General features: G+C 42.5%; 1 protein-coding gene across 8 annotated transcripts in view; it reads left to right on the top strand.

Annotated features, from left to right (window-relative positions):
* The window catches only part of VPS13D (vacuolar protein sorting 13 homolog D), a 246,311-nt gene that overhangs the window by 129,820 nt on the left and 98,832 nt on the right, over window positions 1-17,659 (top strand). For all 8 annotated transcript variants that reach the window (XM_059045745.2, XM_059045813.2, XM_059045803.2 and 5 more), the window contains 7 exons: window positions 483-591; window positions 2,797-2,976; window positions 4,926-5,042; window positions 5,873-6,022; window positions 11,048-11,197; window positions 12,156-12,252; window positions 14,297-14,445. In XM_059045745.2, the coding sequence (XP_058901728.2) occupies window positions 483-591; window positions 2,797-2,976; window positions 4,926-5,042; window positions 5,873-6,022; window positions 11,048-11,197; window positions 12,156-12,252; window positions 14,297-14,445 (952 nt within the window). The remainder of the gene's footprint in view (window positions 1-482; window positions 592-2,796; window positions 2,977-4,925; window positions 5,043-5,872; window positions 6,023-11,047; window positions 11,198-12,155; window positions 12,253-14,296; window positions 14,446-17,659) is intronic.

Raw genomic sequence — 17,659 nt, 5'->3', positions numbered from 1 at the left:
TCAGCTCTTTAACTTTGAATAAGTTATTTTATTAATCTGTGCCTCAGTTTCTCCATGAAATCAGTGTCTTTTCAATTAGTACCTTGTTTGCTTCCAAAATGACTTTAGATGACTTACAAGTTAAAACCCATTACAAGATAAAAGTATTTGGAAATAAAACAGAAAAGGATTTTTGAAAATATTTTAAAAACCTTTCTTGTACTACGTGACAGCTTGTCATTGTGAGAAAGCAAGAACACCTATTATATGTATTGTGAATCCTTAAAGCATTCATATTTGTGTCCTCATTGCTTTCCATTTTGTTTTACTCCTTTTTCCTCATTGAGAGATACCTAGCTGCCATAGGATTCAAGCTAACTGCCTGTTAGATTTTTAAGGGCAGAGGATATTGGAAGGAAGAAGAGTAAAACCACGATCCTGATACTCTCTTCAGGCCTGAAATATTTGACTCACAGGACTTGTTGCATTTTCCTTTCTTCTAGATACGAGCCGCTGATGCTAAGAAAGCCTGATCGTAGGCGAAGCACAACCCAGACGTGGAGTTTCCGAGAAGGGAAACTGACCTGTGGTTTACATGGGTTGGTTGTCCAGGTTAGTGGTTTTTGACATCCCCAGCTGCAGCAAGCAGTGGTTGAGCCTTTTTTTTTTTTTTTTTTTTTTTTTTGAAACAAAGTCTTAATTAGGATATACATGAGATGTTGTTGAATGGGAAAAAAATAATTACAGTGCAAATATGTATTATTTCATTTTAGTCAGCAAAACCACGAAACTTTGTGCATCGGTGCATATTTACACGGGAAATGTTATTGAAGGTGATACGTAAGAAAAGTATTTAGGAATGACTGCTTCTGAGGGATGGGTTGTTTATGTTTTTCCCTTGGCTTATCTGGATTTTTTTTCTTCGATGAGATAAATTACCTATGTAATTTTAAAAAGAAAGAAAGAAAGAAAGAAAAAAATGTCAGCTAAAAGCCCACCACTAAGTTAGATGGATTCGTTTTAGACCTGTGAGGTTAAAACCATCTTTTATAAAGTGTTCTGTGAGATGGTGAGTAATCTTCATGGGCTCTGCATGCCCTAGATTCTGTTTACTTCTGCGTTCTCAGTGGGCCCCAAATAAACCTTGCATTGTTGTAGCAAATGTTGAAATGAAGATTGCTGTTCAGTTTCCCCTGCCTTCAAGTCAGCCAGTCCACCCCATGAAAACCTCCCAGGTACTTTATAAGCAAATGTGTGTTTGGAAAGTTTCCAGGAATTTGGATTTTCTCTCCTTCTGGCTTCAGGCCAGGAATGAGACCATGGATCTGAGATGAGTGGGTAGGAAGGTGTCTCAGAGGTTTGGGCATAGAGCAGGACAGCATGCGTGACTGTATGTGCAGTTCTGCCTCAGCCTGGGGCTTTACCCAAAAGGTAAACACTAGAACATCAGGCCCAGAATCTGGAGAGCTCTTAGTGTGTTTGACCCTGGTGGAAACCAGGCTGTCCTTCCATAATGGGAGCTTGTTCTCCAGGGGAGCGAGCAGGACTCCGTAAGGAGCCTCTGACTCTGCTGTTGGGTGAGATTTATTTTCTTTATCTCTAGTGCCCTGAGCTTTTTTCATCAAAGACAAGCTGCTTACTTATATGAAGCACACATCTGGAATGGATTTGTGATTTTCAATTAGCAATGCAATTCAGACTTCTAGAGGCAAAAGAAGGCTTGTTATAATTGTTGGGTTCCGTGTCTGACCCTGACTTTACTTCTGGTTTGTTTCTAAAGTCCATGTAATTCCAATTCTCTTAGAGCATCCTGCCCAACCCACCTCCCCCTCCCCCCACCCAACCAAAAAAAAAAAATCCCTTTCTGGTGTTTGTTGTTTCTTGAATCTATTTCATAATTTCTCTGAGTGACCCTATAATAGCAGTATTCAGCAGAGCAGAATGTGTGTTGGTTAGGGAAATAAACTTGTTTCAATCTTATTATTCTGAATCAAATAATTGAAGGCATTAAAACATTTTCTGACACTAGCCTTATAAGGTTGCATAGGCACTTTCTTTCTAAACTTAAAAGTTATAAAAGCTTTCTCCATGTTGAAGTCTGTCCTATAAACCCAGCTCAGATTTTCCTTTTCATTACTCAACTATTTAAAAACGAACAGAGGGGGATCTAGACACTTTAGCTGTTATCTTCTCTAGCCCTGTATTCACTCTCCCGAAGGCGGCATCCTGCAGACTTCCATTTTACTTGGGGCGTATAGCAAGAAGGTACTTTCCTCCAAAGGCCCGAATAGCTGGCTATCAGATGACATTTACATTTCCCTGTTTCATTTGAGAAGAGGCACCATATTTTGAATATTTGATTGTCCAGCCATATGCCTGTTTGGGGAGGTTTTCAACTCCAGAATTTGCTTTTTATTGGAAAGCTCAGTGATAATGATACTTTTTAAATTTTCAGAATGTTTCAGCCTTTGAAGCAAACCCTAGTGAGAATACTCAGAGAAATAGGGTTTTTGGTACTTTTTTTTTTTTAAGCTTATCTTAATGACTAGAAGTTATTACTAAACTAATATACTGTATTCATGGAATTATCTTACCTTGAATTCCCTAAATTCATGCAGCGTAACTTTCCATCTTGCCCAAGTAATCCTCCTGTTCTTTATCATCTGTAAAGCTGAAAAAACAGTAAATGCTTTGCTATATGTTGACCATGACCCTTCAGAAGAGAGTTTAAATTTGGTAACTTGTTTGAAATGACATGTTAAATCGTCAAAGTCAGTGCCTTTGCCTTTTCTTACGCATCTTTACTCTGTCCTGTAGGCCAAAGGAGGGCTTTCTGGTTTGTTTGACGGAGCTGAAGTCGTTCTTGGTCCGGACACATCCATGGAGCTTTTGGGGCCAGTTCCACCTGAACAACAATTTATTAACCAAAAAATGAGGCCTGGTTCTGGAATGTTATCCATCAGGGTCATCCCAGATGGACCAACTAGAGCGCTCCAGGTGATAATTTATTGTAAGAACTGACCTGAGCCTCATGGTACTCCCCCCGCCCCCACGTGGGCAGTCATTTGGCAGATGTTTATTGAAGTATCTGTGCTGGATGTGAGGATGGCGTGTTCTTATTTATAAAGTGGGGATAAGACCTGCCTCACAGAGTTGTTATAAGAATCCGAGTATAAGTAAAATACAAGATGATTTTTTAAAAGTGTAAGAATTATTTTATAATAACTTATAAGGGAAAAGAATCTGAAAAGAAAGGTAAATATGTATGTATCACTGAATCACTTTGCTGCACACCTGAAACCAACACAACATTGTAAATCAACTATACGTCAATAATAATTTTTAAAAAAAAGAATGAGTAAAAAAAAAAAAAGTATAAGAATTAAAGAAGATAATGCCAAGAACAGTACATATTATTATCAGTCGTTATATATGTTTATTATATATTTAAATAATTGATATATTAATAATATTGACAACAAGGAGATATATGAGGTCTCTAATCAGATAATTAACATGTTGTGTTATGAAAGTAGGAGTGGAGGGTGCTATGGGGAGTATCTAGAAAGGATTCGTATGCCCAGATTTGGAGACTGGCAGGGGCTTTCTAAGAGAAGTAACACTTAAGCTGAGATCTAAATGTTAACTGAAGGGAGTTAGCCAAATCAAGAAGGGAAGGTGGAGGGGCTGTGCCCTAAGAATGAGAGTATTCGTTCACCAGTTATTTACTGAGCCCCTATTAGAGCCAGGCACGGTTCTAGGTACTGAACCTAGACTAGTGAGCAAACAAAGTTCCCTGCCATCTTGGAGCTTACATTCTAGCGGGGTAGATAAGCCATGAGCAATAAACAACATAAGTAAATTATATATATATGGGAAGTTATATATCTCCATTGAAGGCCTGGAGATAAAAGAGGGTGATCCAGCTGGCACATAGAATATGCAAAGAAATAGGCAGGGGACCGAAGCAGGGGCCAGAACATTAAAAGCCTGACACATGCTAAAGATTTTGTGTTTTTGCCGTGGCAACAAAGAGTCAGGGAGTGACACGATCAGAAATTTATTTTAACTTGCTCACTCTGGCTGCAGTGTGGAGAATTGGAGTGAAACTGGAGACAGAGGAAGACCAGTTAGGAGGGATCTGGATGAGAGATTATGGTGACCCAAACTAGAATACATGGCAGGGAGGTGGACATGAGGAGGAGGTTGGAGAGAAATGAATAGAAATGAAAGCTTGTTAAGGGGTAGAGTCAGTCAGACTTAGTGATTGCTTGAATGTGCGGATGAGAGAGAGGAAAGAGTCAAGAATGGCCTTCAAGATTTTGATTTGGGCAACTAGGAGGATGATAATCTCCATCACTAAGAGATGTACACAGGGCAGACTTCTGGGGGGAAATGAGGAGCTAAGTTTTGGACTTACTAAGTGGATGGTATCTACAAGAAGGTGTCCGGAAGTCAGTGTAAGTATGGGTCTGTAGCTCAGGGAGAGTTCTGTGCTGGAGATAACGGATTTATCAGGGCATGGGGAATTAGAGTTAAGGAAAAAGAAAAGCTGTTGATGTGTAACAGTAAATTCTCTGGCATAGTACACCAAAATCCACAATATCTCTTTAAAAAGCACCCTTCTCTTAAGGCAAAAAATGAATGCCTTGATCCTGAGGTTTGCATGTTTTGACTTGAGCTATAATTCTAGATCACCTACAGATGCCTAACTCCCACTGTATGAAGCTCTCAAGGTCTACAGCTTTGGTGTTAGTCATACAGACTCAAGACCAAATTTTGCTTCATTATTATATAAATCTTACCTTAGCAGTGCTTTGGAAACCACTAACTTCCATAAGATTATTGAGCATATAGTGACTTTGACTTACACAATTGGTATGGAGTGGGTTTCGCAGTGGAAGTTTGAGCCCTCTTTGTAAGTACAGTATTTTATTTGACCGCAGATAACAGATTTCTCCCAACGGAAAAGTGACCGTTCATCATATGAAGTGGATGAACTTCCTGTTACGGATCAAGAGCTGCAGAAATTAAAGAATCCAGACACAGAGCAGGAATTGGAAGTACGTATTACCTATTGCAAGGTCATTTCTTCATCACAAATTTGTTTAGAATTTTGCTCTTTGGTTTTCTCAGTTGAGACCTTCTCTTTTCTTTCTGACCTCTGTGACTTCTAAGTATCAGTGTTACTTCATAGTATTTAATGTTGTCACATCATGAATGTGTGAATATGTTACTTAAATGACAGCTCAGGTCAAATCAGAATGTAACAAATGTTGTTACAGTAAGATGAAAATAAAGAAAGCTAAATTATTTGAATTTAAATAGGAGTGAAGGTTGAGAATTAAGCGAACTAGGTTTTATCTTTTTGGCCCCAGTTGACTCTGACATCTTCGTTTCCCTGGCCCTGTTTGGGCATTGGAAAGAAAGTGAAAAGTTTGGAAAGGGACATGAGATAAGTGTGAAAAAGCACACTTACTCCATATTTATTCAGTAATCTTAAAAAAAAAAAAACCTATATGTAAAGCACTGTATTGGATGTTGTAGAAGTTTGGTGAATAACTTAATAAGAGCTTGTCTCTCAAATAGGGACAAAGATTCTCAAATGATTATTTTCCTGCAGTGAGCTGCAGAATGTCACCAGTGCTCCGGTAGAGGTATTATCATATCACTGTGGAGTTCTGGTTGGGGTGGGGAGGGTGCCTGGAGAGGAAGGCTTCTGGTGAGATGGTGGAGCCTGAGTGGTCAAGGCGAGTAATACAGCTCCAACATGTTTTTCATCTGCTTAGAGGCAAAGTAGAGGGATTTAAAGCCATTTATTTCCTTGTACTCTCCTGGCTATCTTGAGATCTGTTTTAAACTGTCAGTGTGCCATACTTTGGTTTCCTTTCAGGTGCTTGTGAAGTTAGAAGGTGGAATTGGGTTGTCTTTAATTAATAAAGTCCCAGAAGAACTGGTCTTTGCAAGTCTTACGGGAATCAATGTGCACTACACACAGCTGGCCACCAGTCATATGCTAGAACTCAGCATCCAGGATGTACAGGTGAGAGGGGGAGGCTTAGGACTTGTTGGTCTCCTTTTCTTCCTGCTGAACAGCCAACCAGATCAGTGTTTGATGTTCTAAAAACTTTAATGCTTTGGCACAAATTTCTTGTGGTCTTCAAAAGATCGTTCTATGAAAAGAATTCTTTTACCTATATTTGTCTTACTAATTTTTCTGTAGAGCAGAATTCTGAATATAGCATCAGTAACTTAGATAACTTAGTCAAGGTGGCACGGAGGAAGGTGACCCATGGTCCCTCATCTTGCCAATAGAGAAAACAGCAGAAATCATCTAACCATAATTTAGAGGAACTGAAGTTCACCATAGGGAGAAAAACAAGGGAAGTGGACTTGTGCTTCTGACCAAGGTGGAGTAACAGGGACCTGATTTACTTTCCTACCTGAAACACCCCCCAAATCCTGATCAAATAAGGAGACAACAGATTCAAGACACTGGACATCAGGCAACAAAGGACAGTGATCCCTGAGAGGTGGGAAACAGAAGAGGTGAGCCCTGCAATCACCCCAGCTTGCTGCCTTGAAAAAGTTTCCAGGCCATGTCACCAAGGCGGAGAGACTGAGATAGAGCCCAGCAGAGTGGATGAGCTGAACAGGGTTAAGAGTCCTAGGACCAAGGCAGCCAGAGTTCATAGGACAGCAAACCTGGGAGGAGCATGCTGCACAGAAGAAGGAAGTCTCGGGAGATCTGCAGAGGGCCCCACGGATAGTCGGCAAAGGACACAGAAGAGGAGCCTGCCATCCAGAAGGGTCACAGGGACAGCACTGACTGCTCACCGCCAGCCACACTGGGAAAACTGATAATTATGGGACATTGGGAGGAGCCTTCCAGAAAGTCTTGGGCCTCCGTGGTGAGCTATGTGCCCTAGGCTGAGCACTGCTCCAGACCTACCTAACAAATCAGTCACACAAAGGGAAACTCTGAAAGAATCAGTCTGTTTCCAAGTAAATTAACCATGTGTCTGAACAAAAAAGCTCAAGATTTAATGGAATACAGAAACATCCAGCACCCAACAAAGCAAAAATCACAGTATCTGGCATCCTATCAAAAATTACCATGTGTGGGGCTTCCCTGGTGGTGCAGTGGTTGAGAGTCCGCCTGCCGATGCAAGGGACACGGGTTCGTGCCCCGGTCCGGGAAGATCCCACGTGCCGCGGAGCGGCTGGGCCTGTGGGCCGTGGCCGCCGAGCATGTGCGTCCGGAGCCTGCGTGTCTGGAGCCTGTGCTCCGCAACGGGAGAGGCCACAACAGTGAGAGGCCCGCGTGTACTGGGGGAAAAATAAAAAATAAAAAAATTACCAGGTGTGCAAAGGGGTAGGAAAACACAATATATAATGAGGAGAATAATCATTCAGAAGTAACCCAAAGCTAACACAGCTGTTTGGATTTTCAGAGAAGGACATTAAAACTCATTATAACTGTATTCTATTCTACATGTTCAAAAAGTTTAGTGGAGACATGGAAGATATACAAATCTGAAACTTCTAGAGATTGAAATGAAATGGAAAAAACACTGGATTTGATCTGTAGCAGATGACACAGTGCAGAAAAAATGATTAGTGAATTTACAGACCTAACAAGAGAAACTGTCCAAATTGAAATACCCAGAGAAAAATAATCCAAGGGGGAAAAAAACCGCACAGAGACCAGCATCAGTGACCTATGAGAAAACTTCAAGCAACCTAATATATGGATAATTGGAGTCCCCAGAGGAGAGAGAGAGGAGGAGACAGGAAAAAAAAAAAAAAAAATTGGAAGGAATTTTGTAATTATTATGTTTGTTAGAGGGTTTTGTTCTTCTTCTTAGGTAAATGTCTGCTTTTTTTTTTTTTTTAATCATGAATAACTTTTAAAAGTCATGAATTAGGGACTTCCCTGGTGGTCCAGTGGTTAAGAATCCTCCTTCCAACAAAGGGGACGTGGGTTTGATCCCCCTAGTCGGGGAACTAAGATCCCACATTCCGAGGGGCAGCTAAGCCCGTGCACCCCAACTATTGAGCCAGCGTGCTGTAGACCCCGCGTGCCACAACTAGAGAGAAGCCCGTGCGCCACAGTGAAGGATCCTGCATGCTGCAGTGAAGATCCCATGTGCTGCAATTAAGACCCGATGCAGCCAATTAAATAAATAAATAAACATTAAAAAAATAAAAATGAATTAAATTCAATTTTATTTTTTTTTTAAAAAAGAGATTTCGACCATAAATTTTCCAAACTTAGTGAAAACTATAAACTCACAGAAGCAGCTCAAACACAAACCCACATTCACACCCTCCCCTGCACCTCTCCCCTGCCCTGCCACACACACGACATGAAGGAAACTGTACCAAGGTACATCATAATCAATTATTCAAAACCAGTGATAAAGCATCCAGATTAAAAAAGCCACGTTCCTCACAAGGAACAAAGGTGAGAATGACAGCCAGTTTCTTATTGGGAACAATGCAAGTTGAGAATATGGTAAGCAACATCTTTAAAGTGTTGAAAGGAAAAAAAAAAAACCCTGCCAAGCTAGAAGTCTGTGCCCAGCAAATATATCTTTCAAAAACAAGGGTGAATTAAAAGGTGTTTTTAGACATTCAAAAACTAAAAAGACTCATTTCCAGCAGATCCACACTACAAAAAAATGTTAAAGGATTATCATGTCAAAACCCTTTTCAGAAGAATTTTTTCTTTCATCATATATCACAAATAGCAAAGAGTTCAGGCTAATGACATCCCATTTGTTTGAGGATAAAAAGTTAATATCTTGCACCTCTATTTCTTTGTCTTTCTTTTTTGATCTTACAGAGAAGATCCGAGGAATCATTTGTTGTTCATTAATTTCATTGACTTTTTACTGTAATTAAAAAGATTTTTTGGGCTCCCCTGGTGGCACAGTGGTTGAGAGTCCGCCTGCCAATCAATTCAGGGGACACAGGTTCGTGCCCTGGTCCGGGAAGATCCCACATGTCGTGGAGCGGCTGGGCCTGTGAGCCATGGCCGCTGAGCTTGTGCGTCCGGAGCCTGTGCTCTGCAATGGGAGAGGCCACAACAGTGAGAGGCCTGTGTACCGCGCAAAAAAAAGATTTTTTTTTTTTTCCTGTACTACCTCTTGATTTAAAGTGTGCTGTAAATTTAGAAAATAAATAGATTTGAGAGTTTACTATGATTACAGTGCTATGAAGAAGAATTTTTAAGAACAGAAAATATAGTCCCACCCTTAGGGAGTGTCTAAATCTAATTGAGAGACTAAAACAAAAATCAGAAATTCGCAGTTAGTACACTTGTATCAAATGTGTTTGGGGAAAGAACAAAGAAGAGGTCAGAATAAGGTGAGACTTTATTGTCATTTCCTCTGTTGGGTGTGACAGGTGATTCATTCACTGGGTGAATTCTTACTGAGTAACATCTGTGTGCTGGGCATGGCACTGGGCTCTGGAGATACCACCATGACTCAAAAGATGAAGTTTCTGCTCTCTGAGCTAACAGACTAGGGAAGAAGTCAGCCAGTAAGTGAGTGAGCAAGCAAATAAATAATTCCAACCTGGGATAACTGCTGTGAGAGAATAAAGAGGGATGCTGCTGCTTTAGGTAAAGTGGTCTAGGAGGGGGTCTTCCTGAGGAAGTGGGAGCTGAGCTGAACTTGGAAGAAGAGAATGAGAAAACCAGAGAAAAGGTATACTGGGGGGAAATGTTCCGGAATATTCTTAGGGAGGAGAGACTTGCCCGTCTTTGGGAAACAGTGGGGAGGCTCATGTGCAGGCATGGTGGTGAGCCTGGAGGAGAGTGGGATGTAGTGAGACTGGATCCGGTGGGCCCTTGGAGGCTGTGCTGTCCTAGGAGAAAGGGAAGCCACTGCAGGGTGTCCAGGAAGGAGGGACATGATTTGTGTTTTTGAAAGATCACTTTGGCTGCTGTATAGAGAGCACATGGTAGGAAGCACGGGCGGAAGTAGGAAGAAGTGCTCTAGGTCCCTCACCCTCTTCTCTCTGAACCTTGAAAGCCAACAGAAGGACCATCCGCAGTGATTGTACAAAATGGTTCTGTGGGAACCCATGTGATACAATGGAAAGGTCAAGGGCTTGATGCTCGAAATACCTGCATTTGGATCCCAACTCTCCTACTTAATACTATACCTTGTGAATGTGGGCAAGTAATTTAACTTCTCTAAGCTTCTGTTTTCTTGTTTGTAAAATGGGGAGGAAAAACACTTAACCTTTAGGGTTGTAGTGAGGGATGTGTTAGGTGATGTGTAGGAAGTACGCTTAGGGGTACCCGACACACGTTGTCTCCTCTTTCCTCTTCCTAGTGTGGGCCTTTAGGGTGAAACAAAGAAAAGATGCTTGCTTCCTGCCATGAGCCTCCAGATGTCCATAAACTTACCTGAGTGTGGGGAGTGTGTCCTCGGTGATGGTGCTGATGGCGGGGGGGCGGGGGGGCGGCGGCAGTGAATAGAGCAGTCCCTGGTGCCACCGCTTTCATCACTCCATTCCTAGAAGGGAGTTGCCTTTAGGATGGGCAACTGTGCCTATTTGGTAGGCATCTGCTACTGATTCTCTAGTTTGAGTTCTTCAGGAAATTTGGAGCAAGAGAAGCATCGATAGCCTAGTGGTTGAGAGCGTTCGCTTTGGGGACAGAGAGAGGTGGAGTCAAGTTCTCGTTCCGTCATTGACTAGGTGTACAGCCTTAGGCAGGACGCTCTCTTCTCAGCTTCGTTGTCTGTGACGTGAGGACGGTGATGGTCCCCAGGAGGTTGTGGGTGAGGATGCGGCAGAGCCCTGCATTTGATAACTGGGACAGGCTGGCCGTCGTGGGACTTGATGAGGGGACCAGCTCGGTGCGTGGCACACAGCACTCACCAAATGAAGTACAGCTCCTACCTACTGCTATTATTGTTGCTGGTTTTAGTGAGAATATATTTTTCCAAAAGTACTTTCTGAATGACCTGCATATTGTGAGACGTAGTTAAAGGTGAAAATGAAAACTGAGCAATTTGTCTGTTTTTGTTGCTGCTTTTTCATGTCCTAGGTCGACAATCAGCTCATTGGCACCACGCAGCCCTTCCTGCTCTTTGTGACTCCACTGAGCAATGAGAATGAGGTCATTGAGACGGGCCCTGCTGTGCAAGTGAACACGGTGAAGTTCCCCAGTAAGAGTGCGCTGACCAACATCTACAAGGTAGGCTGGTGGGCTTGATTTGTCCTCTCGCAGCCGAGGCTCAGAGCAGCAGTTCAGGCTGTGGATGGAAATAGTCCAGTTGGGGGTAAGGCACTAAGCGACTCGATACATTGTGTAGCGGAATTGATGGAAACTCCTCCTAAAACTTCAGATTCTCAGTTGTGTTGTCGATGATTCAGTGGGCAATAGTACTGAATCCATAGGGGCCAGAGTCTGTATTCGTGAGCGTGAAGCCTCTGCAGGAAAGTATAGCATCTTCTAGATTGGTCGTGACCAGGCATGATCTCAATATATTATTAAAATAGTAATCCAAAAATTAGCACACAATGTTGTAAATCAACTGTACTTCAATGAAATAAATTAAAAAAATAATAATCCAAGACTACTGGAAAAGGGATAGGAGGGGCCTGACCTTGGGACAGACATCCTCCTCTGTAAGCTGCCACACTGTTTACTAAAAGCGGATCATTCAGAAGTGATAAACTTTCTTTCCTGGAGAAGTCTTCATGTACAAGCTAGCGTTATAACACCAAATTCTGGAAAAGTGGGAGCTAAGACGTTGCTTCTCATATTTCTGGTCCTTTGTCACCAGCGCCAGTGGGGTCAAGCCTGCCTGTGGCCCTCAAATTCACAAGCCCAGTTCTGCTCCTTAAACTAGCTGCTGTCCATGTGAGCTCAGTACCATATACCACAGTGCATCTGAAAGTGTAATCCTGACTAACCAGACACAGATGCCCTGGGAACCAAGCAATAGGATGGTGAATCGTCTACTAAACATCTTCTGGAATTTTTGATTCATTATAACAATGTAGAGAGAGATGAGCCAGAAAGAATTTGGCAGTATGATTATGAAATCACATAAGTAAAGACACCACGCCATATCACAGGGGCCTTCTTAGGGCGTGGATGAAAGTTCCTCTGGCATTCGCACTGTAAATCAGAATTTCTTTATCTCTAGCATCTGATGGTCACGGCTCAGAGATTCACGGTACAAATAGAGGAGAAACTGCTCCTCAAGCTGCTGAGTTTCTTTGGCTACGATCAGGCAGAATCAGGTAATGTCGAATGTTCTAGGTGTGTATCTGGGAATTGGCTCAAGGGTGGCGTTTTTTAGTCTGCTTGTGAAAATAGGTGGCCTCTGAATGCCTGGCAAGCTCCCTGTCCACCTCATAGTCTGAGCTGGGAAGCGAAGGTTTGTGGTTCAGTTCTCTTTCTAAGTATTGCTTGTTGACAGGTCTTGAGGTGTACCTGTGTACGAAAGAAGCTGCGCCAAGGGTCTCTGGTGTCCCAGCGTACCCCGGGGCAAGCTTTTGGGAAGCAGTTTATTGTTCCTCTTTGTTTCATGTTTTTTGACTCGTCTGCTTTAAGATGGCAGAAATGATGTTAGTCATTTAGCAAACCACTTTGTTTCCTAACCTTTGTTTATTAAACAGATTCAGGGCCAAGAATCAGAAATCCCTTCGGCAGTTCCTTTGGTTTAGCTGAGGAAAAAAATTGGCTAGCCTCAACTCCTTAACTTTTTTTCACATCCATACCCTTATGCCTTAATGTAATTACAAAGGTTTCTAGTTACTTTACTCTTCTTTGGAGAGGGGCGTAGGATAAGCTTTTGAAAGACCTAAATTTTCCAGCAGTGCCACAGAAATTATGTCGCTGTCGTCTCTTTACTTTAGATGCCTCATCATGGCCTTTGCTAGGCTGTATGTACAGCCTAGAAAGAAGTCAGTAATGCTTAGTCTTTTGAAGACTAAACTAAATACTGAGCCTAAAGAAATGATAAGATAGAGACTTTTAATGTTTATCTGCCCAGGTTGGCTAAAGGGGGAAAAAAATCCCTGGGGACATGTGTACATATGAACATACACGCACACAATGCAAGAAAGATATTTTTGCTCTTTTTATCCCAGACTTAGACTTTAAGCTTTAAGTGTATTTGGTATCAGGAGCAAGATCCTGTCTGTTTAATGCTGCGTTCTCCACTTTGGGTCAGAAGGCCAGTGTTTATTTGTATTCAGAGAGCCACTTGAGCCTGCCTGCCAGGTATCTGTTCTCTTTTGGTACCTTCCTGGGAAGTTTTACTTTAAATTTGATTGGACACGCTTTTCTTGTAAGTTGCTCTAAATAAATTTCTCCCCAAGCATTGTCTAGTGGATTTAGACTCTTTTGTAAAATCCTTGCCTGCCTTTCATTGTGGAATCTCTTCTGCCTTCTATAACTATTCCTGTTCCCTGAGTACAGATAAGCCTGTCTCTGTTGCGGTATCTTTTTTTTTTTTTAACCTATTCCCTTCTTTCTATAAATAGAACTATATAAAAGCTTACAGTATAAATTTGTTTGATATGTAGATAAGTACAGTCCCTTTGGTTTTATTTCTAAAAGCACATGAATCCAAGTGCAAATAAGCTGCCCACGTGGGTGTGGGGACAGCATCAAGTTGAAGAGCACACTGCTGTGTTTTAGCCTATGTTCATCCCTTTTACTTCATGAGATAACAAGTGAGAAATCTGCCTCCGCTCTGCTATTTAAATGATGTCCACTGTTTGGGAGAGAGAGCCACTTGTCGTGATGTTGGTTCTTTATCGCCTGCAGCCTGTTTCTTTTTAAGGCATTATGTTTCGCCCAGATTCATCACTTAATTGGTCATGTTGTTCATGATGATTCAGTTAAACTACACTCCAAGTACTTATTTAGATATCATTTTCTGAAATAAATTCGGATAATCTGGGTCATTTATAATAATAATAATGATAACGACATGGTTTCTAGAAAACGCACTGCCAGCAAGCACACCCATGACCTTTGGCTTTCCCACCTGGATTATTTTTTCCAGAGAATGATATCTGCCAGGTGGTAACAGAGTCGCACATCAAAAGATTAAGCTATTGTACTTTTTGTATCAGCAACACGAACCAGATCTACTTTTACAAAGAAATGGCATCAGGGTACTGTACATATTACTGAGCCCTGAAAAATTAAATTTAGACAAATAGACGTTTACATTTTTCTGTGAGTTTCTTTTCAATGTGAATGAAAGTATTTGAATCATGAGACTTCAGAGGAGACTTATTTTTCAAGAAAACAATTCTACCTTTGCACCAGAGGTGGAAAAATACGATGAAAACCTCCACGAAAAGACAGCTGAGCAGGGTGGGACGCCAATTCGATACTACTTTGAAAATCTCAAAATCAGCATCCCCCAGATCAAGCTGAGTGTGTTCACCTCCAACAAGCTACCACTGGATCTCAAGGTGAGCTGCTAGCTGGGTAAGTTTTAAAAATGACTTTTCCTTGGAGAAGAATGAGTGTGTTTACCACTTGCTTTTTCTGTCCAGCATCATCATTTGTAGCAGATTTTTTTTTTTTTTTTTTGCGGTACGCGGGCCTCTCCCGTTGCGGAGCACAGGCTCCGGACGCGCAGGCTCAGCGGCCACGGCTCACGGGCCCAGCCGCTCCGCGGCACGCGGGATCTTCCCAGACCGGGGCACCAACCCGCGTCCCCTGCATCGGCAGGCGGACTCTCAACCACTGCGCCACCAGGGAAGCCCTGTAGCAGATATTTTTACAGGTTTTCTTTTTTGAGAAGGTTTATCGACTCATACCTGTATGTACATATATACAGTTGAATAGTGTGAGGGTTAGGAGCACCCCCCCCTCCTCGCAATTGAAACTCTGCATATAACTTACACTCAGCCTTCCGTCATGTGCAGTTCTGCGTCCGAGTAAACTATTGAAAAAATCCACATGTCAGTGGACCATGCAGTTCAAACTAAGTGTGTTGTTCAGGGGTCAACTGTATATTTCTTTTCTTTTCTTTTCTTTTTTTAAAATGTTTAACTATGACTTTGCTAAAGATTAAAGAGTAACAAAAGAGAGTAAACACAGAATTACATAAAACCCCATCTGCCCTCTGCTTAGCTCTTGGCTTATCTCAATAAGGTAAAAGCCTCCTTTCCTAGGGCTGCTCCCAGACTCGAGAGAAAAGCTGTAGCCAAGACAGTATCTTCTTTTTGTGCCCGAGTGCTGCCTGCCCTCCTTCTCGCCTCCTCTCTTAAGTATTCACCTCTTTTTGAATGGTTGACGGTGGAAATGTCTGCCGCCTTCAAGGATGACACGGTCATTTAACCCACCAAGGTGTGGCCTCCCCTACCCACCGTATCAGGATGGGACACTCCTACAGAGCATCTGGACATGCACTTGACAGGTACAGTCTGAATACCATCTTTATTTTCTGCAGTAAAATCTATTAAAATTAAAGGATGCTTCTAGAATTCAAATGCAAGCCTATCTGACTCTAAAGTTTATATACATTTTTACCCCTGTGCTGTGCTGTCCCTTAGAACATAAGGAGGTGGAGAATTTTAGAGCTCTGTGAGTCCTTAATGATTCCCTTGCTTCATGAACAAGGATATTGGAGTTCACAGTGTTTTGTCCCTGAAGCCTGTGGAGATAGGAGCAGGAGTAGAACCCAGGTGATTGTTGCAAGGTCCTTCCTTAGGTGGAGTCTACATCTGCCTCCCTGCAGCCTGTGCCCCCACTTCTGGTTCTTTCCTCTGTTGCGCTTGAAGATGGGTATCAAGGCATCCACCTCCCCACTGACCACCAGTCGAAGACTTTCCCACTGCCCCATGCTGCCTCCTTGAAGATGCTGCAAGGTGGTCTCTCCTTCTGAACAGGAGTAGCTAGAGACACGGACAAATAAGTAATAAACCTGGAGTCATAAATCTACGTGCCTGCAGGGACTGTGCCAGCAGTGAAGTTGGCGAAGCAGCCTGGGGGGCACCGTGGCCCTCAGAGTGTGCACGCTTCACCGGAAGGAGGCAGTGCGGCTCAGCTCCAGCCAGTTGTTACGGGGGAACGTGAGCCCAGTGCTGCCCGATCTTAGGATTTTCTAAAGTGGAGCCGGAAATCTGGATTTTTATGTGGAATCTCCTGGTTTTTAAATGTTGGCAACCGAACTGAATTTTTTTGTTTTTGTTTTTAAACGTTGTGGACCTAACAAAACACACGTGTGGGCCTCACGTGGCCCACGATTTGCCAGCTCACAACTTCTAAAATAGACTTATAGGTAACAAGACAGTAGTCTGGTCCACATCAAATCATATTTGGGTAAGGACAGGGCAGGGGTGACTGCTCATTAAGGCAGCAGACGGGGTGAGTAGTTGGGAATGCTGGTCGGGACCGGGGGGCTCCTGCACCCATCCTGAGAACAGTGCCTTCTCCATGGACTGTCCTGTCTGCTTAATTAGCTTTAACTTCATGTTTCCCAGGAGACTAAAGATACTTATAATTAGCATGGGAGTGGGGGGGAAACCATGGGAAAACCACTATCTTGCTAATATCCACAAGTATCCACTTGACTCATGTGACCCTTTGGAATGGGTTTGTTTGATAAAGTATATATTCCCCCAGAACACTTGGCACTCACCCAACAAACCAATGTCAAGCATTTCCTGAGAGTTAAGGACTTCTTGTTTTCTAAATCATCTTACTAAGAAACACAGACACCTAATTGTTCCTTCCAAATTGCTCCTGGTAGAAGATCTCCCCCCAGACTAACAAATGCAGTATGATTTTCTGCAGTTGAAGTCGCTTCAGACCCCCAGTTCCGTGGTGCTGATGCTCGCACGTTCGCCCTGCATGCGATACACTAGGAATCGTTTAGGTTGAGTGTTTCGTTTGGCTCTATATTGAAGGAACATTTTCAAGGCGTTTTTCAAATGATTGCTAAACAGATTCAGTGGAGCAGCCACATTATGAGGTGTGGGGCGGGGGACACCCTGAATGTGGTACCTTAATGTTTCAAACAGGGTGCTGGGAATTGGGACGTCAGAGTTAAATTCTCAGCTTACAGAAGTCACCATTTTATTGTGTCTTACATTCTCCTCGAGGAGTCTGGGACTCATAAAATAATGTCATTTATTCAAATAGTTTTCTAACAGAGTAATATCCCTTTATTAGTAGCTCTTAGGAAGAGCAGTCTGCTCTTTGAGATGAATATGTAACGGCTAAAAGTATGTGCTTAGGAAATGGAGTCCTGTCCCAGAGCAGGAATCATGAGAGTCTGACTAAAAGGTAACCACGTCTTTGGTATTGAAGGCGTAATTATCTTGATTCTCTTGACTCCAGGCCAGAAGCGAGGCTGTCAGAAGTCTCAGAGGGAAGTCTCTTCAGGTTTACACCGAGGGTACATTATTGCCAGATAGAGTGTCTGTTCAGAAGGACTCAAAGCAGTCTCACATCTGCTATCTCAATTGGATTCCTTACTCTGCGATGGAAGAAGGGGGAGATAATAGTTCCATCTCACAAATGCAGAGACGAAAGCACGGCATTCCCCGCCCGCGCCCCCCCCCCATTCGCCATTATTCTCCCAAGTTTGCATGTTAGCGAGTAGCAGAATAATATTGAAAGTGCCAGGTAGTTTATATGTTCTTTCGGTTTTCTTAAAGATCAAAAGAGTCCAGG

Source organism: Kogia breviceps, chromosome 1 (genome assembly GCF_026419965.1).
Source record: "Kogia breviceps isolate mKogBre1 chromosome 1, mKogBre1 haplotype 1, whole genome shotgun sequence".
Classification (NCBI taxonomy): Eukaryota; Metazoa; Chordata; class Mammalia; order Artiodactyla; family Physeteridae; genus Kogia; species Kogia breviceps.
The sequence above is the reverse complement of the archived record's forward strand: the minus strand, read 5'-3'. Positions and strand labels throughout refer to the sequence as shown.